Genomic DNA, 25744 nt, shown 5'->3' on the forward strand with positions numbered 1-25744 from the left:
AGTAGACCCAGGGGCTCGTGTGGCTCAGGTCCTGCAGTAACTCTGCACATTTTGCTCGTTAATCTCTGCCTGAGACAAGCTGGGCCCTTATGTGAAATATGTCTGCTCTCATGTTATGGGCTGTCTCACCACTTTCCACAAAAAGACTGTGGACCTGGGGATGTATGTCACCATACGCCCTGCATGCACTGGCTGTGGAAAATGAAAGGGAAAGGGCAGTTAAAATGGAGTTATGACAAAAGTTGTGAGAGTGCCACGAGTTAATTTCTTCTGTGCATACACACACTTGAGACAAAGCAAACTTTGCTCTAGTTTTGGTTGCTAAGTTATTGCAAGTGATTAACGGGGGAAATTATGCCCCTTAATCCTTTCCGTGCTATGTTAACTGATTGGCATGCACACTGGGGCATGCTTTCTTTGCTGAGTGGCACAGATGTCTGAAAGCCAACTGTCAATGAATAAAGATAAACTTTATCCCCTTTTAATTCCTATTGTATCACCATAGCCGTCCTGATGAATTGAGGCACATTGTTATACTTGAATGGGCTGGCTAACTCTACAGTTAGGTCAAGTTTGGAAGACTTGTTTAGATATTGTTTAAAAAAAAAAAAGATAAAACATGAAAAGTCACAGTTGAGTATCTCAGCACATAAATAGTTAATACAGCACATATTGGGCATGCTCTTATGAAGGGCACGGTCTAGCTACAAAAAGTTGGAAGACAAAACAATATTTCATAATGTAGAGCTAAATTCCATAATTTGTAAGATATCAGAGATTTGCAGTGGAGGTGGTAATGGCTTCTTATTCACTTTAAGACCCTATAGTATAAGCCCAGAATGGGATTTTGCCATAAGTTAAGCAAACTGGGGGTGTTTCATAAAGCTGTTCTTAAAGTTATAAATGACTTAAGAACGATTGGTGATCAGTTCTGATGTGCTACACTTTCCGTAATTCAACACAAGAACTGATCACCAGTTGTTCTTAAGTTGTTTGTAACTTTAGGAACAGCTTTGTTAAACACCCCCTGGTCCAGAAAAGGGAGACACACAGTTTTCATGTGGAAGAAAATTATGTTTTAGACTTGGATGGCCATTAGATTTTAAACAAGGCTTTTTAGCTCACCTGAGCCAAAGGCTCAAGTGAGCTATTGCGATCGCCCTTCGTCCGGCGTCCGTCGTCCGTAAACTTGTTACATTTTCATCTTCTCCTTGAAAACCCCAAGACCGATTTTCATCAAACTTGGCAGGTAGCATCCCTAGGGGGTTAGGAACTCAATTTGTTAAAATGGGCACCATGCCCCACCCAGGGGGCCTCCAGGGGGGCCCAAACCCCCCCCCCCAAAAAAAAAAAAAAATTAAGGAATCTGTAAAAATCTTCTTCTCTAGAACCAGAAGTGATAGAGCTAAGTTAATACTATGAGTTAGAACATTGATGACTGTAGTTTCAAGTTTGTTCATGACAGAATCAGGGGTGCCCCCCTTGGGACCCAGGGGAGGGGGGTGGGGAGGGGTCCTAATGGGGCCTAAATTATACATTTTCATCTTCTTCTTGAGAACCCCACGACCAATTTTCACCAAACTTGGCAGGTAGCATCCCTAGGGGGTTAGGATCTCAATTTGTTAAAATGGGCACCATGCCCCACCCAGGGGCCCCAGGGGGGCCCAAACCCCCCAAAATGAAGGAATCTTTAAAAATCTTCTCTAGAATCAGAAGTTAAAGAGCTAAGATAATACTATGAGTGAGTACATTAATGACTGTAGTTTCAAGTTTGTTCATAGAAAATCCAGGGGTGCCCCTCTTGGGGGTGGGGGGGGGGTTGGGAAGGTCCAAATTGGGGCCTGAATTGTACATTTTTATCTTCTTCCTGAAAACCTCATGATGGATTTTCGTCAAACTTGGCAGGTAGCATCCCTAGGGGGTCAGGATCTCAATTTATCAAAATGGGCACCATGCCCCACCCAGAGGGCCCCAGGGGGCCCCAATCCCCCCAAACTAAGGAATCTTGAAAAATTTGGGCCCTTATTGTACATTTTCATCTTCTACTTGAGAATGCCTGGTCAAATTTTAGTAGAGCTGTGAATAATTTAGATTAGTGACTGCGTGAAAGGTGAACTTGCGATACTCAGGTGAGCGCTAGACCCGCGGGTCTCTTGGTAATTCATAGCCTCAGATGTATGTGGTTGCAACTCATCACAGACTTGAGATTAGTAACAAAAGAAACATCTGCAACCTCTCTCATGAAAAAAGAAAAAAAAAAAAAGATAGCTGAGAAAAATCCATAGTAGGCTCTCAGTGGTCAGGTCATTCCTGTAATGAAAGCCTGTTGCCTAGACAAGTCAAGATTAAGTGAAGTGAATATGATCTCCTTTGATTGTCCATTAGAAAGAGCTCATGTATGCATTCACGTATTCATGAGCACAGATACATTACGTTGACAAGTGTAATGACTTGTGAAGCACCGATTAGTTCAGTTGTGAAAACATATTAATCTAGCTACACTGACTTGATAGTGTTTAGGATGGTTGAATTCCAATTCCCTTTAATTATTCAGTATAGGGATGAGCCAGAATCAAAGAAATTTCCCCAGTGACGAGACAGTGTATGTGTCAAAATCTCCTAGCACAGATATGGGTATTGGGGGTTTCTGTCCTTTATTTTTCTTCATTTAAAGGAATGTGTCTGCAATTTAAATGTTCAGATATTCATGTGACCATGATTGTCCTTTGAAAAAAAAGGAAAATTACTAATATGTTGAAGGCTTCATTTTGAATATGTGCTATCTTCCTTTAATGTGATCAGAACCAAAAAAGTTGCAGATTTTTTTTTTTCAAACTTGTCTCTCCCCTCCCCCTACCCGTCCCCCTACCCATCCCCTCCTGTTGTATTAAAGAAATGGTGTATATATCATGCAGGGTCTTGTCCACCCCCAGTTCTACATCTTGCTTGGAAGCTGCTTTGTATGCCATGTATGGTGTGACTTTTTTACTTTCGAAAATATGTAGCGAGTTGACCGATATTCACGAAACAAATAACAGTCAGACATTGCCTCCAGTAACACAAATATTTGCCGATTCCAAGGTGAGAATTTTCTGGTTTTGCTTCTTGGAAAGGAGTTGATTCTTCCAATTTCATTCTGTCACTGGGTTTCACAAACTCTGTTCTATGTTCAGTTCATTAAAGATGTAAGGAGTGATGCTGTTGTTGTTTTCCTTTTTGCTCACAGAATATAGCATAGCACTTCATGATACCTTTAAGCCGTTGAGGACGAGTCCCGAGTATACTCGGGCAGGTGTCTATGGGAAATGCGTGTTGTAGCAAAATCAATCCGTCCTCAATGGGTTAAGAATTGCAAAATTATAATTCTGGCGGGAATTTTTTTTTTCTTTTCTAATTGACATATTTGGACATAGCAGTGAGGTGACATCAGCATCCAGATATCTTCGTTCTTGAGAGACTCATATTTCAGGTCCCAATTAATTATAAATGGCAGAGATATGAGAGTTGCTTCTACAGGAAGTCTGTGTGAAGTGTTTTTGTTTCATGGAAAAACAAGGCATGCTTTTGGAACATTGCTGTTGTAAGACGGACGGGGAAAGGAACGGTGCAACTTGATACAGCACTCTGTATGTGTGGTAGTATCGGCTCTCGCTGTTATTTTAGTTACTCATCGCCAACTCTCGCATTACAAGTGTGTGTCAATCAGAAGTACACCCATGATCTCTTTAAAGATTTGTAAAGCAGTTCATTCTTCTTTACTTCAACAACCCCTCCCCCCCCCCATCCCCCCAGGCCAGTTACAATGTACGGTGTGTTATCCAATCACAGTAGGTTTCAGTCGTATGACCATGTTGCAAAGAGATTCAAGTGCTTATGTTTGAAGAAACTTAGAAGAAACTCACCAGATAGGCGTGTTGCCTTGTCAAAAATGTTTAAACTGCATCGCGAGTGAGAACAAGGGAGCTGTCTGTTTTTTGATGCGTGACATACAGTATACAGTACAGTGGGTAAGCACACAAGCATGTTATCAGTTTGTTGCTGTTGTCCCTTATGAAGATAGTGGAGTGTTGTGACGTATTCGTATATAGTTACAGTAATTGATTTTTCTTTGGAAAAAAAAAAAACTTTTATGTTCTTGTTTTTTTTCAACTATTAAAAAAACCCCAAAACTTACCACTTTTGGCACTATGCCAGCTGGTATTTCAGAGTGTGTTGTTCAGTGTAGAATTCTATATCTTTCATATCTTTGGATTCTTTAATGGGAATTGCCATATCCGGCATATTGAACCCTGGTGTTTATTGACTGCATTTTCAACAGTCATGGTAAAGAGGAGCAGGTTGGATAAAGTACTGCAAACCCAGAAACATTCAGCGCATTAAACTCTTGTGAATTGGAGTCATCGGCCTCTTTCGCCGTCTTGTCACTTTCATAAATTTCTGGTTTTCCAGTACTGCAAAGGCAGGATTTTTGTGATTCAAAGTAATATCATATGCTAAATTTTATTTCCAGAGCCTTCTTAGTGCCGTGTTCAAATGAGGTGTGTGGGCATAGTCTAGGTTTTGCGATTAGAATAACAAGAATTTAGTCTCGTTTAATAGGCACCTGTTTTTACATCAAACCTTTGGCATGACTTTTCATACTGCATTTGTGTATCAAAAGGGAGGGAGAGAAAAAAAAAGTATTTAAAGGTACAGTTTACCGTAATTTGGGAGCAGTGATTAAAAAAATGTTCGAGATATCACATTTGATGCATATGTGTAGGCTAGTTGTATCACAAAACATCCTACCATGTAAAAATTTTGCCTTGAAGCCTAAAATATTAGGAGATATCATTATTTTTCTCAATAAACCGTAACTGTAGACGGTTTAGACTAGAAACATTTTTCTTTTATAATAACTATTGTTCACATTTTGTATATTCAACAATACTTAACATTAATTTTACTGATTCAAATTTTTACATTGGTGGTTTCTATCCCTAACTCACATTTTTGAAGCACTTAAGCTGGGTTTTTGTTTCATCTGCAAATGGTAAATTATGCCTTTAAGAGAGAGCGAGAGGAAGAGTGAGCTTTGATTACTTTTAACTTAGCTATGTTTTGTTCTTTCTTCTTAGAGAAATGTGAAGATTTGTGTGCCAGTGCACTATTGTTTTTCATTGTCACCAGATGAGGCCCTGCAGATTGTGTTTATTGACATTTTTTGTCTCGTGTGAGAAATATATATGCGTCTGTGAACAGAAAGATGAGAATGCGCTTTTCTACAAGCACCGCGCGGAGGGGGTAATAGAAGACCGGCGAAATGAGTAGAATCGGCGAGAAATCAATATGCAGTGATCTGCAGCGCGACCTTTTACCGGGAGGTAGCTCAGATGGCTACGCAAATAGAAAACAGGAAAAAGAGGGAGAGGCATGGGTTCATTCAAGACTATTTTGGGGAGCTGAATGTTACACAGCTGTACAGGAGCAGAAAGAGAAATGAGAAAGTGCTGGGAAGGGGAGGGGAGGGGGAGGAGGATGGGGGTTTGGAAGAGGGAGGGGGGCATAAAGCGATCCCGAGATATTGGTATTGGGTTTCTCAGAGGGCCCTTTACCAGAAGGAAAATGGCACTTTAAAGAGGCTATCAACATGTTGGATGTTGCAACTAATTGGGATGGAAAGGGCAGGGGGTGTAGAACTTGGATTTGCCTTGGTGCTGTACATTGTATACAGTCTGTAAATGCCTCTGTGCTCGTCCGGCACATGGTACTGATGTGGCACTGGTGTTTGATTGATCCGCAAGAGTCTGGTGACTATAGGGGCGGAGCCCAAATATTCCAAATTACATGGTGGCATAAGGGCCAGCAGCAGTCCCCAAATCACAAGATTTTTGTAGTAGCTTGCCTCGAGTGGAATGACTGCCATGAAGGCAAAGTATGCTGCTCAGCTGAGCGCAAGAAGGGCAGGTTATTTGTTTGGAGATGTTGCGATGGCTGATATATCTTAACCCGTTGAGGACGCGTCTCGAGTATACTCGGACAGGTGTCTATGGGAAGTGCGTGTTGTAACAAAATCAGTCCGTCCTCAACAGGGTAAATGAGAGAGAAATTGGATGAAAGAATGAAAGAAAGAGAGAGAGAAGAGAAACATGATAAAGTGGTTGTGGGATAGTGAAAAGGTATATTTTTTTTTCTTACGCATGTTTAATAGCACAGTATAGGAACCTTTGCGTGTTTGCTGTTAATTTGCATAAAACAATATCTGTCAAATTTTGACGCGAGCCCAAAGTGAGACTTCAACAGCTGATAAATGCTTGTTGAGCCACTCTTTATTTCGCAGGCTGAATCATTTGTTATTTCTTCTTGTCAGCCAAGTACTTCCCTCTAGGTACACTTTAAACCTTTCTCTTTTGATACATAGTACCACTCAGGTCCTATGAGAAATTTGACACAGAATTGCATTTCAGGAAATGGAAAATGGTACAGATAATGAGATTTTGAAGTGAATTAATATCTTCCATTTTCCTTCCCTCAAGGCTGGTTGTTGCAAGTAGTGTATTTGACTGCTGCCCACTTCCCGATGAATTCCCTCCTTACTTGTCAGGATCCATTACACTGCCCTTTTTTTTTCTGTGGTGGTTGGTTCATCGGGGGCCCCTCTGATGGACTCAAAGAAGCAGGCTGGGGCAGGAAGATTGAAAGTCCCCCCCCCCCCCATCTTGACCCCCCAGTGTCATGGGATCTAGAAGAATTCAATTCTTCCTTGCAGACCAGAGACTGTAGGAGAAAGAGAGAAGGGGGGGGGGGGAGGGCAGAGGTGGTAGGGAGAAGGAAATATAGAGTCATCAGTCACCCGTTTTCTTCTTAATTTTCCTCAAAAACTTCAGTGTGGCGAAATTAAAGTGCGTAAAGAAACCCCACCTAGTCTATCATTCTGTCAATATGTTATGCATAATATGACTTTTATGTTGACCCCTTTTTTTTTCATTGCTATTCCCCATTTCCCTTTTACACTACCGGTATATTGGGGTATGGGTGCTGCAGATTGATGGTCAATCTGTCCAACAAGATTTATACATGATTCAATGTCCTTATTGACCCAAATTAGTGTGTTTTCGGAAATAGAATAAGTCATTACAGTTATGTAGGGGGTGTTTCCGTGCTGTGTTATTTCGGTCTAGGTAACAATCCATAATTTGGCAGCGTGCCCAAATTTCAGAGCATGCCATAGAGCAGATTTTTGTACACATGTATGAAGTTGTACACATACTTATTCACTAGATTTGTTAGTATGAAGCTTGGATGAAATGTAAAGGGTACTGGTTTGGGCATACATAGCTAGTGAAATATGAGATCCAGCAATGATAATGCATGCTTTGCTTTGAATGAAACAAACCACAAGAATCTACTCTCAATGGCATACGGTATTTAAATCAGAATTGTCAAAAAGAAAAAAAAATGGAGCATGTGAGGTCAATCTTTCCTCCCACAGATTCCCTGGATGAAAGACTGAGACTACTCTCCATGTGTGAGACAGTCTATTTTAGAGTAATTCCAGACTTGTGCAAAAAGACTTGAAGTGTTAATTATCATTGTAACTTTGTCGATCAGCTGTAAAAATGCCAAATGCCATATATGATTTATAAAGATGATTTTTGCTTCTTTTTGGCAAAATCTCTTAATTCTATCACCCATCTGCATCAGGAAATTAAAAATTGTTTGACACGTACATGCAAGTAGCCTGTTTTATGCCACTTGCTGGTAAAGTGAAGCATACAGACATCGACACAAACAGACTGACACTTTCAGACAGACGCGCGCACCCTCTCGCACACACCCGCAACCAAGTTCACGAATATTCACAAGGAGAAATGAGGTGAAAGAACTGGAGAAAAGCCCGGGTATGTGGTACTCCTGTCCTTTCCTCGCTCAATCTTCAGTCGGCCTGTTGGTGATGGCAAAGTTCAATGCTCCCCGAGACAATTAAGCATTCAATCTATCTCATGAACCTGCTTCTTTTCAGTGCCTTTTCCCTTTCCTTTTCTTCCTTTTTTTCTCCCGCTTTCCTCTTCATCATTTCCTCTCTCCAGGTCACAACCCCTTCCCATTCCCAGGACACGCGTCTTTCGGCGAAATTATCTCGAGAGTGGGCGAGCTAGTCTCGTTTTCTATTAAAATTCCCTCCAGGATCAACACTGTGAGAAATGTTATTAATGTGTAGGTATTATTTCAAATAACTGCAGAAAAACTCCCCACATATTCATATACTTCAATTGGAAAAAAAGTGATGCAGGGATATTGGATATTCCCTGAAAGCCAATTCATTGTGTAGACATCGCCATTCCTCCACACCCCTGCAAGAGAGGCAGCACAAGTTTATTAGCATCTGCATGAAAACACACGAACAAATGAAAACACTAAACGTACTGGATGCCAATGCATATATATTTGCATTTATATTTCCATGAAATATATCGTATTGATGTGTACAATTTGTAAGTTTGATTTTTTTTTTTTTTTTTTTTTTTGCTGGTCACCAAAGAGCATTTTGATCAAATGCCAGTAATGCCTTCTTCTTTTCTGCAAATAGGAAGGTTTCTCTCTCTGCTTTTCTTTTGCCAAATCATGGTTGAAAAACAGAAATACACATAAATTCATGTGTCAGTAACTTCAGGTTTTGATATCTGTAATCTCTTTTAACATACAAGTTTGAAAAGTTTTTCCGCTTTTAATTGTAGATTTCAGGGAGACAATGGAGACATATGCATTGAAGATAGATAGATAGATAAATAGATAGATATAATAGATGGATAGATACATAGATAGATAGTAACATGTTAGTTTGAAGAGTTTTTCCACTTTTAATAGACTTCAGGGAGACAATGGAGACATTTACATAGAAGGATAGGTATATAGATAGGTAGATAGAAAGAAAGAAAGAAAGATAAATGAATAGATTGACTGAAATCCACTATGCTGAATTATAGTCTATAATTATAAATCACAATGACACATACTCCTTTCAACATGTGCATTGCATTCTATATGTGACCGTGCATCACAAAACCGACAAAAAGTCGCACTCCTTGATTTTTTTACGTGAGGGCTCATAAAAGATAAAATGGGTCAACCGTGTCAATCTTGAGTTTTTCGTATTTTCTGCAAGACCTAACCTTCTACATTATTCTTTAATTTGGGATCATAACATGAATGGGAAAGTGTGTTTTCAGCAGTTTTTCTACAACCCCTTTTTTTTGGGGGGGGGGGAGGGGGTAGAATGATCAGGTATGTCTTACAGGCCCCTTTTCATTTCTTGAAATCCTTTGCACATCTTCACTTTCAAGTCAGATAACTTTTGAAAGGATAATGCTACTACTTTGAAAGTTGGCATTAATCATGGACACAATGTGTCAATAAGACATTAGAGTAATCTGACAATCCCTTCATTGTTGTTGCTTGAGTTGTTCACATCCTGTGTTTTGTCCCTTTCATGGCACAGCTAGCATGGCTTGTTAACCCGTTCAATACGGGAACCGAGTGGCCTGTGTATTAAGTCTATGGGGATTTCAGAATTTAGTATGGAATGGGTTAAAGATTAAGCACTTGTAAACTGTACTTCAGAGCCTCTTTTCTCAGTTAACATCACTTTACCAGAGTGTGTGCTTTCTTTCCAGTATTTAGGTACGTTAGGGGAGTCCATTTGAATTGAATCATACATCATTTTAAAGCTTAGAGTCTGTTCTTTCAGAATCTGTCCTTAACTAAAAATCCATGTCTGGCGACTTTTTGTTGGTTTTGTGATGCAGGGTCACATATAGGAGCCTCAATATGCTAGTGAAAATTATGTTGGTATGAGCTGTGTGTCTAATAGGATGACCCATGATGCTTATCTGTTACTGTCGACGGGGCGTTTGTAACAATTTTGAAAACAAAAATAATGGAACTGGAAATATACATACTAGATTGGAACTGTGAGTTTGGAATTTGGTGGCACACAGTTGAACAGACATATCCCGACTCAGATGCCAGTGTGTCAATTTTTTTCTCTCTAATTTTCATCCCAATCACACCACAGATTTGTAAACTTGTCTAATTTAAGGGGTTGGTATCGTTTCAGTTGAAATGGGGCTTCAGGTTTCCGCCATTTTTTCCGATGATGATTTTGTTGTTGTTGTTGAGATAATGAGAAAAAAAATCATGAAATATGAAAGATCATATCATAGTTCTATCAGGAATTCACAATTTATTTGATAAAAATGGATTTTTAAATGCCTGTGATATCCAAAACAAAGTGATCCTGATAAAAGGTGCGATCCACCTTTTATGAGGGATCACTTTGATTTACTTTGTTTTTGGATTTGTCAGCCATTTTAAAACTGATTTTCATCATCAAAATTTGATTCATCCTAGAATTGTACGCTCTTTAAGTCTCATCTCATGTAAGTGGTGTCTAATTATCTCACAAGAAGTTAAAACCTGAATATCCATCTCAATCAAAACTATAACATCCCTTTAAAGTCTTGTGTATGCCTACTAGGCTTCTTAAGAGAGGAAATGTTGAAAAAGTAGCACTCTGATGCGAGAGGTGGAACCGTGGAGACTAGCGTAATCGGTGTCCTGATTATTTGGTGGTGGGGGGGGGGGGGGGGGCAATAGAGGTACGTGAGAAAGGGTTCGGTGTAAACGCATCTGTAACTGCAGGGTGAATGATGCTTGAGAAAAGTAACATTGTAAAAGTACGTATTTAACCGTGAAGCTAAATATTGGGTGTTTGAGACACGGTGACAGATTGCTCCACTTTGCTCATCAGCAAAGCTGGCCAAGGTGCATCCAGTTTAATCAGAAGAGTGAACGTAGGAGGAAGAGAAAGGTACAGTGGGAATTCTGTGGATGTTCATTTCCTCTCATTCTGTCTCTACCATGGCTCCCACAGGGCCTTGTGAATTACTGTGACAGCTGCAGTGTATGTTAACCTATGAGGGATGGGATATAGACAAAAACAATAACAACAACAACAATACACAAACGAAGCAAAATTCAAACAAACAAATAAACAAACCCCCAAAGGGTGACAAGGGAGAAATGGCCAATCACAAGATCAAGAAAGATTCCCTTCCTATATCACTCACAGATGATGAAGGAAATCAGATTTCAAAAACAAATTGGGAGGGGAGGGGGGGAAAAGATGCCTGCAATCACAATAGTGAACATCTGCCAACAGCGGTTGGAGGAAAGCGTTTTTATGACTGCGCCTTACGTCAACCTACGTCAGCAGGAGAAAAGTTAAGAGAACAAAGAAATAGAAATGTATTGACTCTGATAAGCTTTGTCCAATGAAAAAAATGGACTAATCACTTGTGAATTGCACAGAAGCCAGAAGATTATGTTGAATGTATTTTTTTATATTAATTGAGTAAACGTGAACATAACACGTTATTTTGAAAAACTTCACATTAAACCAGAAGTGTGTGAAAAAGTAACTGCCAATAAATTGGAAAGCTAACTCCCATGATGAAGAAGTTGAGATGTTTGCTCACACATCTACGAACCTACAATTGTTGCACTTACAGGGAGCACTCAAATTTGTCATCTGCACCATGAAACACCGGCCTGAATAGATCGACATCTAACCCAGCATCGCCTGAAGTACAGGAGTGTTGCACACATGTAGCTTGAGAATTGTTTTGCCATGGGAATCGCATGTGATTTCTATCTAATTCATTTCTGATTTAAAGAGAGCTGTGAGCTAACCTAAAAGGCTAGAGAATTTGCCCAACATTTGACAAGACTTGAAAGCATTGTGTTTTTCAAACTTTATATACTGCCTGGAAAGGGAACTGTTGCTAAAAGAGTGGCAGAGCGTGTTGAGAGTGAAGCATTGCGGTGAATTTGACGTCTTCTGTGGAAATATCCAGGGGAATTCCTTTGCCATATGTGCATCAGTTAGTTTTGGTATTGTTCCTTTAACAAACAAAAAAAAGAAGAAGAAGAAAATGGAAGAAAAAGAAAAGAAACAAAGAAATACTTTGAAATTTCCCTGAAGAAATCATAGTGAGATTAGCCCCCAGCTATGCATTAATTCCTTCCCACAATGCTGTTTTCATGTCATGTGATCGAGACGGAATAGGTGTTTGGGGGATCCTGTCAAACTAATGCAAACAAAGCGGGACACGGCGGTTGATAGATGCAACTCTGTTTCTTATTCTCACCTGCGTGCCGTCGGCACACAAGCAAATGACTGCCGGGGATCAGACAGGGGCACCTATGTCCAGCTGCTTGTTTGATGGAATTGTTAATTGATTGATTGTGTCCGTATTCTAAGTTTGAAGTTTGAACAAGTCTGCACTGGAAACAAAATTGTTTTGAAAGGCAAATTGTGGCAGTTCCCAGTCTTTGACTTTGTTTTTGCTTGTTTTTGTGTTGTTGTTTTTATGTAGAAGTGGATTTTATTGATAACTTGAATATTGATGTGAACCGACTTGTGTATGTCACCCTTAATTGCACTGTACTGCCTATGGGATGTGTCAAGATGTGATGAACTGCTCAGGAAATGTTAGCGGATGTTGACCGGGCATTGTAGGCTTGGGGGGAAAAGAAATGAGTGCGCACGGTGCGGAGCATTTTTAAGAGCTCTTGCGTCGTTGGAGTGATTATCTGCCTCTTCTTCTGTCGTCGAGGGTGTTGCGGTTACGGAGCTCGAAATTTGAATTTTGAGCTCCTTGCCGCCGTTACGGGTCAGTTCATTGACTTGTGAGTGTATGTATGTATGAATGTATGTATGTGGTCTCAAGGCGTTGGCAATAAAAAAAAAATTGATAAAACATTAAAAAAAAAAGATTTTCCAACAGACTTCATTTTCCCCAAGGTATTATGGTTCGTCAGATTAATTCTCACCTCTCCTTCTCCACTAGATTCAATTAATGTGAAAGTGGTTAGAATATAATCTTTGAACAGTTTACAAGTGTCGGGAACAAGCGACAGATTATATCACAGGTAATATATCAAGTGTTTATGCATGGGCTGTGATATGTACTGGTACAGTGTACATTCTATTGTACACTGTAAAATATGTTTGATAGGGTGCATATGTCCAAAGTGTGTGCCTTAAGTTGTTCCTGTCACAGGCTACAAATTATGTTGAAGATATTTGTCCAATGTCATTTTTCGTTTGTTGGTAATGCATATTCTGAATTTCCTGTAGGTAAACTATTAGTATAAATCTAAGTACCGGGTATTCAAAGTCCCTGAACTCTTCAGTAAAACCCAAATCATTGATAGAAGAAAAGGGGGGGGGGGGGCAGAAAGGGAAAAAGAAGGTGATAAGATGGAGAAGGAGAAGATAAACAAACAAACTCTTAAGAAATTAAGGACATTTGGGCAAGTGCAGTTTGAGTTCTCAGATTAAAAAAAGAAACTTGTGTCGGAATCATGCACATGCATCAGTACCCTTGCAAAGTTCAGTAATTTCATATTTCAAGTTGCGCGTATATGGTGACCATGCCAAGCGTGCATATATTCTGTTTCACATTTTGACCTCTGATAAAAACAAACAGAAAAAGAAAACAACTGTTATATGAAAGTATCCAAATTGAATTTCATGAAGCACAATATCTCTTCTTGAATGAACAGGCACAGAGTTTTGTCTCACAGGTAATGAAGCTCAAGTGTGTAAACTTGGACTACTGTGTTCTGAATGTAAGCCACAGCTTATATCTTATCAATTGGTTTGAAAGTGAATGTCATTATGAAGGTATGAGAGTCTGGTATACTTGAAAAATTGTCATTTCCAGTTGCTTTGAATAAGAAATCCCAAACAACCCCCCCCACACACACACACAAACACCCACTTACACACAAAACCAAAACCACCAGAAGGTGAACAGATGTCGGCTACGAGGAATTGAAAGAAAGACGACGGATTTAGTCACTAACGTCACAGGAAATGTTTTTCACGATGAAAAAAAAAACAGGTTTGAGGAGATGTTGAATCGGACACCCACCCCAGCTTCAACGAAGATTAATAGACCTTGTGCGAGTATGTCAATTTACCAACGCCACGTAGACATCCTGTTGGGCCTGCTTCAAAGCTAGCAAATGTGACTGGGATTTTCTTTTGAAGTGGCAGGATAATGATTTTGCAAGAGATATTTTTTCTCTTTTATCTGACTGTTTTTTTTTTTTTTTGTGCAAAAACGGAGCATAGACATTCCTTGACAGTAATTTATCGCACTTGATTTGTAAGTTTTAGGACTGCAGCAGGGAGATGAAAGTTGAAGGGAGGGGGGAGGAGGAGGAGGGGGGGGGGGCTCTTTTAATTACTGTAAAAGTGCATTAGGAGAAGCATCTTTTTTTCATCTGGAAGAAGATGGCACAGACATAGGTAGGAATTAGAGAATTCAGCTAGTGTAACAGCTGAGAAATGAAATATATGTCCTTTAAGTTTATTTTCATTTCTTCCACTTTGTTTAGATTCCTACATTAGCCTTGAGGTTACTAGGAGACTTGTTTTCGTGTGATATCTACTTCGCTATTAAATGAAATAGATGCTGAGGTATGCCAAATTCTCTTACCACACATGACTCTCAGTGGTAATGTGATTGGATACCACCCGCTTGTGTATTTAAATAAAAAATAATTCAGAGATCAAATCTTTTATCCACACCATATTTCCTGGTTCCTTAATTGCTCTGTACATGTGACTGGTTGATTTTCTCAGTTTTGTGGAATATCACAGAGCATTTATATGCTAAAACTGTCATTGTTCATGTTTGAAGAAATGTTTTTAGCAAATATGCATGTAAAACCTTTCCATATTTGTCATGTAAGCTTCCTGTAGCTACTTAACAATTATTTATTTTTCATTAAAAAAAGAGGAAATTGCCTCTTTTTAAAGTAGATTTTGATCATGAAAGTACAACATTGATATTCTTTTTAATATCCATGCCAACGTCTTTGTGTTCGTGAGTGTTGGTGACTCTTTATTTTTATTTTTTTCACAATGTAGACCCTCAATACATTATTTTACAAGTGATGTTGAGTAAATTAAACTTTAAGAAGCCAAGGAAAATTCATCGGTGCATACCATTCAAGCACATGAATTTACATATGTATGAACTTTATTTTTCATCTATATTTCATTTCATCCTCTCTCCATTCTGAGCTGAAAATATCAACTTGCTCTTGTTTTTGTTTCCTAGACTCTGTTTCTAGTCGGAGATCTCAGTTCTTAGGCGTTGTTCTCGAGATTTCGTTTCTCTTTGTGTTTCAGTCTCCCAGAACGTCATTGCCTGACTTTGTAATAGAATGTGCAGTATTGCATGCTTCACAAATAATGCAGATGTAGGGGAAGTGGTGCATGAAATACATGTATGTATGCTCGAGTTAACCCCGCTAGTTGCAAGCACACCTCATGAGTTGCTATGTACACGCAATTATAACGACACATTAAAACAACTCATTCATCATAACTTATTTTATGGCCGTAATCAAAAGTCGAGATATACCATTGCCATCAATACAGTAATCCATCTCATCGCGGACTGGACTACTTGTGTGCACCCATGTGTGTGCATGTCTGTGTGTGTACAATGTACTGTTGATGAGGTGATGTGCATGTGCATATGGAGAAATGATGTAACAAACAATAAATCATATACATGTTTACTGTTAGTAGAGTTACAGTCCAATGTGGACAACTGATTGGAATTGTGCAGAAATTGTGCTTGAAAGCTTGAAAATTTTTGTAAGATGATGCATGCAACACAAGAGAGAAGAATTCCCTTTGAAAGAAAGGTGTTCTTTTATTCTCTGTACAGCAAGCATGTGTGTGTCAAGAACTGTTTTGAATGAAATAATGATAGGGCTGCAAATCTAAAGCATGCATCAAGTTAAATGCAATGTCACACTGAACAATATGCTTCTTACCTTAAGATTGCAAAATTTCTTAAACTTTAATGTTATTTTCATTTCCCTACGATGCTTGTTTCTTATAACAGTAACCAGAACATTTATTCATGCTTCTGTTTTGAGTGAACTCTTGTCTGTGGATATATGAATTCATGTATTAATTCTCTCTTTTTTTTTTTTTTTTGCTCTAAAAATATTCAGTTCTTTTATTTCTGATGTCCAGGCTTCTGTAATCTCTTTCCAAGAAAGAACATATGTAGTTGTTTATTATTTTGAGTAGATTGGTGGGTTTGAATAAGATGGTAGAGACTTAAACTTGCAAGCTTATTCTTCACTTGGCAGCATGATTTATCACAAATTTTGAGCTGCAAATATTGCACTGAACTTTATTGCTTTTGATCCAACAACTTTTGACTGTAAAATTAATCTGTTTTCTCAGTTCATTATGTTTGTGATGCATTTCATGTTTTGAAGATGTTAGGTTTGTGAATGTACACAATCAAAACTCACTGCAAATGGCACTTTGTGTAGTGTGATTACGTTGCTTGTTTCTCACTCAAAAAGCTGCACAAATTTTTAGGAAATGTACCTTTTATCGAAGTTTTGGATGTAACGTACATATTCTGTATATCAATAATATATCTTGATTTTAATGTCTATGCAGTTGGTTGCTTGGTATTTGACGACAACCGACCCGTCTCCGCAAACTACGACAATCCGCAGAGCCCCAAGTTTACTGATCGCAAGATGGCAGATCCGATGTACAACACATCGCTGCCCAACCATCCGCTAAATCTCGACGGCGGACAACAGAGGGCGCCAAACAGTACCGGGCAGAATGCTGTCGATCCATTTGATATGGGTGAGTTTTTGACCCATTGCAGTGACAATTGTCTGAAATTTGGAGCTGATACGACACAGGTCACATGCACTTTCAATAAGAAACATTGTTTGACTTTATCACATTTGCAGTCAATCTCTACATTAATTCCATAATTTTGTGAGATGAAGGTATATGGGATGAGATATATTGGTGGAAGAAACGACTTCATGTGCTCATTACAAGACCAAGCTATAAAAGGGGGAAAAAAAAAATGTTCAAACCTGCCAAATATACCACTGTAACATATGTTGAGTGAACTTCATACATGATGTTAGGTTGTAATTTTTATTTTCAATGGTAATGATCTTTGTACTTTATTTCAAGTATTACATCATCTGTCAGTTATAGTGCTCATTTGTAAGGCTGTTTACTGTTTTGTCTTTATTTACCAAAAAGTTGTGCAAGAGATGAGATTGCAGTTTGCACCACAGTTTGGTTTCTTTTTCCCCAGGTGACCAAAACATATCATCCTACCTCAATTAAGAGAACAGTGATTGGATTCTGGGTTTCTAAATTCTATTACTTGTTAAAGACAATCTAGTCCTGCTTCCTTTGAGGTTCTAAGATCTTCTGAGACACTGCGTGGGAAGCACTATCTTCCCTTAAAGCAATGGCTTATCCTTTCATCGACCATTTGATATTTGCATTTGGGGAAATCTGTCTGACATGAGATTATGTACGACATCTCACACGGGACTGGGCTAATATGTACTAATAAGCAGTGATTCTGTTTCTTTCTGTTCAGCATGCAAATCTTATTTCTGAAGACTTTATGTCCATGTTTGTAATATGCAATGTTCTCTTCGTAACCTCAGAGTGATCATGGTTATGGCATGGAGTGTGATATTGTTGTAAAAAAAAAGAAGTTTTTTCTTGTTATAAGCCTGAGAAAGCAAAGAAAGATAAAGCTGGAGCAAGATTAAATGAATTTCAGGTAGTTAATTATCTCTGACCGTTTAAATATGAAGAAATAAGTTCTGAAGACTACCTCTGTATCCTGTTGGCATCTCAGTTGTTTTGATCAGGTTACATTGTTTGTTTGAATGTCTTAGTTGTGAGAGTGCAGCTGGAGCCCAGGTGCCCATGATTTGCGACGTAGCAAGGGGGGACTCTAGGTGACTTAAATTTAAACCATGGTTTATGCAAATTTCTTCTGCGCAAATATGATCGACAGACTGCATACGTCGACAGACGTCCTGTAGCAATCGCGCATTGGTAGCGCATGTCAAAGGTACACCTATTTCACACCTTTTTAGGCCATGGTCTACATTTAAACCATGGTCTAAGTTTAATCCACCTTTGAAATTTGGGCCTGTGGTGTTTTGGGTAGACTTAACCCTTTCCCCCACTAATTTTGTTGGTCAGATTGGGTTGTTTCATGCTATTCTCTCATCATATGTAATTTGTTAAATTTTATTCGTAGGGTCAGATCTTGTCTGAATTTTCTCTCAGTTTTCTCAGTAACATTGCAGGGATGTCACTTTTGAGGAGTCACTGTCACGTGGAAGGCCTGTAGTCGTAGAGTGATGTTGTCTGGCATTATTTTCGCTGTTGAGTCTATCTTTGTTTTCCCTAACCGCATGCCATGGGACATTTTCTTTGGAGTAGATTCTGTTGAAGGATGTAGTGTTTAGTAATTGGTAAATGTAAGGAAAAAAGCTGACAGCCGCTGAATCTGGCTAAGCTTAATTCTAAATGGTTGAATTTGCAAATCCCTCAACATTTTGATAATTTTGATCATGTATGCAAGCAATGCTGAAATACTATGTCACAGAAACTTGGCAAGGATGATTCACCGTAATAGAACCAGCACAGTTCTGTGTCAGTGGGACTGATATAATTATTGTTCATTCATGAAACCTGCTTTCCCTATCTCAATTCCTTCATGATAAAGGTGTTCATGATGATAAATAGGACAAACAATTCCTCCATCCTAATGTTCAGTTCAGTTCAGTATTCGATATTCAATTTTAGATAATGGTCTGTAAACCTTGTAATTGGGAAAGGGAAAGAGCCAAAAACCACAAAGAGGGAGAAAAAAAAAAACAACTTGTGGCATCTGGAGGAAGAAAAGATGAGAGGAAGAGTTTCCATGGCAACCAAAAGAGAGGATGGATAGATGTCCCACATGCGGAAGATGTAATCAATTACTTCTCCAGTGAGGTCTGGGGGCTCCCATCTCAATTTGCAACTAATGCAGGTTTTAATGTTTTTAGTTACTAAGGCAGCAGCCAGATTAAAAAAGAAAGAAAAACAAGTGCAGGCTCTTAATGGAAGCTTACAATAATTAAAAACTGTGCAATGAAATAGACCCCTTGAGTGCAGCAGGAATGTATGTTCATAAAGCATATATCAGAGAAGTCAAAATTTGAATCATTTTGTGAAGGAACAGTGTGCATAGATCAGTTAAAGAAAGTTTTAAAATGGTTAGGTAGGTCGGTGCAAAACTATTAATAGAGGTAAGCATGTAAAAGCAATTTTGTGTGGAGGAAATTACAGGCCGTCAAGATTAAGCAAACTTCTCTTAAATTAATTGAATAATTGTTTACTTTCATGAACTGTAGCTTGGAAACATTCACCTTCCAAAAAGTACATCTCTGATTAACAATAAAAAGATGTGGCATTAAAAAGAAAAGTCTATAAGTTAAGATATGCTTATAATTCAATGAGGGTGATGATCATATCACTGCACGTGATGATGACATTTTAATAGCAAGAGATAATTGGTAGTGATTTGACAAGATGAAGAGTAAGACTGCACTCTAGATATTGTCGTCGCGCCTTTTAACCCGTTGAGGACGATCTGATTTTGCTACAACACACATTTCCCATTTACACTTGCCCCAGTATACTTGGGTCTAGTCTTCAATGGATTAACAAGCTGTGTAGAGACCCCTAATGCTTCATGTAGACAAACTAATTAGTGTCACTAATACCAATAAGACGAGGAGAAATGTAAGATGCAGTATAGATACTTCTCAGAGATGTAAACCCAACAGGCTCATTAATTAATCAACACATGTGCTTCAAGATGATGATCGCTCAACCAAAAACGGAAACTGCCTGAAATGTTTTTCATGGAAATTTTCCACAGTGCTCCAGATGAGAGCGTTGTTCCTTCTCCTGTGTTTGTGGGGAAAAAAAAAACTGCCACATTTCCTAGCATATTACATCTCAAGAACAACTTAAATTCAGCCTTGAAGCCTGTTTTTTTGTTTTCATTACTGTCTTTCCCCTTGTCAATGTTACTCCATTGATTCTGCATCAGATCTGACCTTTTGGTAGTGGAGTTTAATTTTTTCTGTTGCAGTACAGAAAAATTAGAATGGCACCTTATAGTGATGAAGTAGAAAACCAGAAGTTCTGTTTCCACTCAGATCGTTACCTTGACATAGGCCTGCCTATGATTCATGATTCTGTCTTTCTCTTATGATTTACCCGTCGCTGCCATTTCTTACCTGCGCATTGCAGAGAGAAGACATATCCTGATTCCATGTCAGTAGTGGATACGTTTTGATACGTCACACCTCCCAACTTCCCACAGGTCATTTTCTTTAGACTTTGATTCGCCTGCTTGGCACTCCCTCTCTGTCTGAATGCTTTTGCCAATTTTCACCTGAACATGACATAAAGCATTTGATGACTCGTGGGTCATGGGTCAACTTTTGACTCAGACCACTTGTAATCCAGGAACAGTTTTGTCCTCCTCACATGGATTATTCATCTATCATGGAAACATAAGCATCATGGAAATGTTTAACAAAAATGTATCGGGTTTTTTAGCAGTTGTTGTTATGCAACCCTTCATGAACTTCTTTCACCGATTGGCATGTCTGCTAGGGTGCTTTCTGCGCTGGTTGGTGCAGATGTTAATTGTTTAGAAACTAAACAGCAAATGAAAACAGGTTACCTGCTCCCTTTAATTCCCATTGTCTTTATACCATAACCCTCCTGTTCAACTGAGGCACATTATTATGCCTGAGTGGGCTTGCTAACTTACAATGTTGTCAAGTTTAGAGAACTAAAGTAGCTGCTGATGGAAAAAGCATTGCAAGTCTAGGCTAAGTGCATCTGCACAAAAAGAACTGAGCTGGAATTTATTGAAATAGATGCATTTCAACTGCTAGGCATCTCATTCTTTTGTTAGATACTTCTGCGGCAATACAGCGAAGGGGGGGGGGGAATGTTTGAGAAGGGATAATCAATTCTAGTTTTGAGAAAAATGTTCCACAATTCACTCTTGAGCCATGGTTAGTGACAGGTTGTACTATGTTTGCAACTCACACAAGTTTCTTGTCTTTTGTGATTCTGTAGAATCTCTACAATTGTCACTTTTTGTCCCTCAAGGGAGTTCTCCCTTGTAAATTGTTGAAATTATCCTTGATTGCTTTTCTCCTCACTGGGTAAAATAACTTTTACAAAATCCCTCATCTACCTGGTGTATTGCAGGTTGTTTAAATTGTTAATGCAGACATTGTCCATTGGCAACTCCCAAAATTGTTCAAAATTTTCACTTGGCAGGCAACTTCGGTTCAAATTACTGGGCCCTTCTATTAGATGAATTTCAGCCTGCCTTGCAGAAAATACGTCATTATGAATTCAAGCTCTTGATTTCAATTGCCAACCGAGCATTTGCCATTATACGTAATGGCTATTTATATTCCGAGGTAAATGCTTTGAGGCCAATTAGCTAGCAAGAGATGTACCGACAGATAGTGTAAAGAACACTGACAACCATGCTTGATAGCTCTTTCCATGGATCCCTCTGGGCAATGCCAATGTGTGGAGTCTTTTACCCTAGTTTGTGCAGCAACAATATCAACCTAACTTGGAAGAGTCTTTGCCCAGTGGCATCTAATTTGTGGTCTCCTTCTTTTCTCTTATTTTGTTTTATTTCTTGTTTTTTTTTGGCCTGGCACAGAGAATTTCAAAAAAAATGTTTAAAATAATTTTGTCCACTGGAATTACATGTTGAGCACCACTTGCTGTAATTGACTGGAATGTCAAGATACTGCTCATTTTAGTTTTGCAGGTTTTTTTTTTTCTTCCTATTTTGACCTGACTCTTATCACTTTACCAAATATTCCACCAGTAATGTATTGGATTTGTGTGCATCTGTGAGTGTGTGCATGTTTTGGTTTGTGGGACCCACTTGTATGTGGATTCGCGTGAATCTTATGGACTTAATTTCACAGCATCCCTATCTCCGTAAAAGCATTCGTGTTGTAAGGGAAATGATTTTGACAGTAAGCCAGGTATGTTTGAACATGAGGTGGCAGGATTGAAAATGCGCATTTTGCACACAGGTTTTCAAGTCATAAGGGTTCCTGTTTACATCCAAGGCATATCGATGAAATGAAGTCGAGAATATATGCTTGTCAACACAGAGATTTCAACACAAGAGAAAGATTTGAATGAATTTTCCCCTGTTACTTATGCCATTGGAGTAAAATCCAGTCACTGAGGGAAGGAGTACATTTTGAAATACTGTCTATCAATAAAACAGAGATTGCTTGCCGCTTATTTTGTGGATCGTGTCTGAATGTCAAGTCACCACTGTGTAGTGTAGAAAATAAAGCTGATGAAGATCATACGTTATATTTATCTTGCATGGCCTACATCAGTACACGCCTGACTTTATGTTGACCTCTCTTTTCCAATTTCACACAATGATTTGATTCGAACAAATAATTTCTTGTAGATTTTTATTTGCACGTTGCTCATTATTCTTTTTTACATTTTCAAATGCATGTTTGTATATTTTATGTCAAATTGAATTGATCTCTTGCTGTCATTGAAACTGAAAGAATGTGTGATATTTGAAATGAAAGTTGATTTGAATCAAGTTGAATGAATTGAAATATTGTTGACATCAGATTGAGCAAAAATAATCATAAACAAATGATGCGAAAGCGATTTTTTTTTCCCTAATGTACAAGGCTTTACTTCTTATATATGGGGGGGGGGGGGAATTATCTATGGTTGGTCTTTTATATTTACCTGAATTTTAGGTTTAATAAATCGGTATGTGCTGAACTGTTAAGACTAAAGATGCGGGGACGAATTGTTTTTTGACTAATTGCAGATGTTGCCTCTCGTATGCAAATGTAATGTGACCTTGAAACTACTTTTCGCTTCCTGTGTTCTATGGAACTCGGTTCACCAATGAAAAATTACAGCTGACGTGAGGTTACATATACACTTCATCACTTTTGCATGTGATCTGTCAGATTGCTTCTGTGAAATAGTTAGTCGTGGAAAAAGAATGCCAAAGGGATATATTTTACTATTCTACTGATGCAAAACCTACCTCTGTTACATACATTTCTATCTAGTTGTCTTGATCAAGGGAATATATATTTCCCATTTGATGTCAGATTCTGAATGCTTCAACTATGGTTTTCTTCTATTCTACAGAACCATTTAACCCAGAGGCAGCCAAACAACCAGCTGGTCTTGCTGGGGGTGGGGCATCCACACCCGATGTTGCCGCTGTGTCCCCGACCACGCCCGGTGGCAACAACTCTGCAGCTTCCAACAATCCCCTGTACAACGAGGAGTGGTTCCACGGTCCTATGACGCGCAAAGAGGGAGAGGCATTGCTTAGCAACGACGGGGACTTTCTCGTTCGGGAGAGCACGACCGCCAAGGATCAATACGTCCTCAGCGGCATGCAGAACGGTGCCCCCAAGCACCTGCTCCTGGTGGATCCGCAGGGAAAGGTAATTGACTCCTGGTTGACTCGTGTGTTCCATGTCTCCTTTTGTTCACACCATACATTACTGTGGTTCAGAGGATATTGCCCCTCACATAGACAACTACATATGGGACTAATCGTTGAAACCTAAGTGCTTGATGTTCCTCAGTTGTATTGTGTCTTTTGTCTTCTTGTACCTTGCACCTTTGTACTGCTCTCTTTAACATAAATTCAGTGATTATTTAAAGAGCTTAGAGTTTAAAGAGCACAAAGACAATTTTGTTGAACAGTGTTTCATATATTTTTGTTTGAGAAGAAAAGAAACATCTTTCAGATGAACCTAATGTCAGTACTTTCGAAATTGAAGTGCATCCAGTCTTTTCTCCTGAAAAAAATGGGAAAGGTTTAATTGGTACATTGAGAAATCAGTGTAACCAAGAATTTGTTTAGCATTGATATTTCACCACAGTGAATTGAAATCTATGTAACCGAGAATTTGCTTAGTATTGATATTCCTCCGCAGTGAATCAGAAAAATAATCATACAAAACTTTTTTCCTTCAACTAGTTATGTTACTGTTGCTCTTCACGCAGTTTACTATGACTTTTTACTGAAAACTGGAATCAAACCACCGTGCTTATTTGTTACCAGTTTGGTAGTGTGTTACTTTGACACAGTTTTTGGAAGGGTTTTGTCCATTTTTGTTTCTACACATTGAGATCACACACATGATGAAATACATAAGACTTTATAATAGAAAAAAAAAAAACTAAGTCATGATATTTATTATGAGAATTACCATATCAGATCCATATTCGAAACATTTTATTGAAGTGAAATTATCATTTTCGTTCAATACTTCTACCAGCCATTCCTATAGGACAATTAAAAGATAACCAAAAAAAAAAAAAGAGAAAAAATGACAGTGATTCTGCAAAGAAAACTCTAAAACTCAACTCTCAAAGGGATAGTATAGATTTGGGTTGAGACCTAACTTCAGGTTGTGAAATGGCTGAGATACTCAAAACCAAGCATTCCTAATAAGAGGTGGGACCCACCTTTTATTACAATCACTTTGTTTTACTTCTTCTTCTTCTTTTTTTTTTTTTTTTTGATGTTTCAGCCATTTCACAACCGATTTTCATCAAATAAACTTTGAATTCCTCTTATGATGGTATGCTCTCTACTAATTCATAAGGGATTTCTTGATATCTCGCAAAAAGTTTAAAGCCCAATCCTCATCTCCACCAATACTATACCATCCTTTTAAACCTGGCTATTGTTCTCCTCTGTTATCTTTTCATCTTGCAGGTCAGAACAAAGGACAAGGAGTTTGACAGTGTCAGCCACCTCATCAACTACCACCGGAATAACCGCCTCCCCATCATATCGGCCGGGAGCGCCGTGCACCTAAAGACACCTGTTGTCCGAAAACTGAACACCTAGGGTCTGCCTTGCACACCCCCCATGAGTGGTAGTGGCACTGCAGAGGGGCTTGCGCGCTGATATTTTTTGAGAGACAAGACGGAACACAAACAAAGACTGAGAGTGTGTTATGTTTTTTGCTCTTCAAACTATCTGTTCTGTTCATATGTAATCTCTCTCTCTCTCTCTCTCTCTCTCTGCGCTCTCTTGTTGTTCTTTTACTGTATTTCTTTGCTTTTCTTTCCTGACACTGATGTACTTTGACATCAGCATTGCTGAAGCAGAACAGAATATGCATTCCATGGCCGGTGTCGAGTCGGTTCCCAAAGCAGCAGAAACTTGTGAAAACTTATGAAATTTATGAAAGAAGAAGTAAAATCTATTGTCCTTATGCTGCTGCTTGGTCACTCTTTGGAGATCGGAATGTATTTTTGAAGAATGTAAATGAGATATTTATAAAAGTTTCTGGTTTCTTAATTAATTGTATTTCATTTTCATTCTACATGTCATATTTAGAAATGTCTCTACCCTTTTTAGCAGGAGCCCTTGTCAAAGTTTGCAGAATTAACAGCAAACTATATCTTGAAATCATTTCTATCCCCTTTTCTTTTTCTTCCTATTGCTTTCCAGTTGATACTTACCCTGATATGGTGCCCAAAACCTTACAGAGATTGATTCTATGTGTATGTGCTATGTTCAGAAGAGTTTCTTTAAAAAAAAAATAGTACTGTTGTTGCTGTGTTTTGCCATGTTCTGCTTTGCGCCTCGTGCTGAAACTTTCTGATGGAGAAGTGCTTGTTTGACCAGAGCAAATGCGTCAAAACTAGTTTTGTTTGTGGCATGAGTAAATTAAA

The 25744-nt window shown here is 38.7% G+C and overlaps 1 protein-coding gene across 1 annotated transcript in view; it reads left to right on the forward strand.

Moving 5' to 3' along the window:
* Window positions 1–25015, forward strand: part of LOC140230622 (SHC-transforming protein 1-like) — a 115863-nt gene extending 90848 nt beyond the window's left edge. Inside the window, exons 12-14 of the mRNA XM_072310762.1 lie at window positions 16550–16747; window positions 23186–23490; window positions 24777–25015. Coding sequence (XP_072166863.1) covers window positions 16550–16747; window positions 23186–23490; window positions 24777–24911 — 638 coding nt within the window. The 3' untranslated portion in view covers window positions 24912–25015. The remainder of the gene's footprint in view (window positions 1–16549; window positions 16748–23185; window positions 23491–24776) is intronic.
* The last annotated feature ends 729 nt before the right edge of the window (window positions 25016–25744 follow it).

Source organism: Diadema setosum, chromosome 7, assembly GCF_964275005.1.
Source record: "Diadema setosum chromosome 7, eeDiaSeto1, whole genome shotgun sequence".
Lineage (NCBI taxonomy): Eukaryota > Metazoa > Echinodermata > Echinoidea > Diadematoida > Diadematidae > Diadema > Diadema setosum.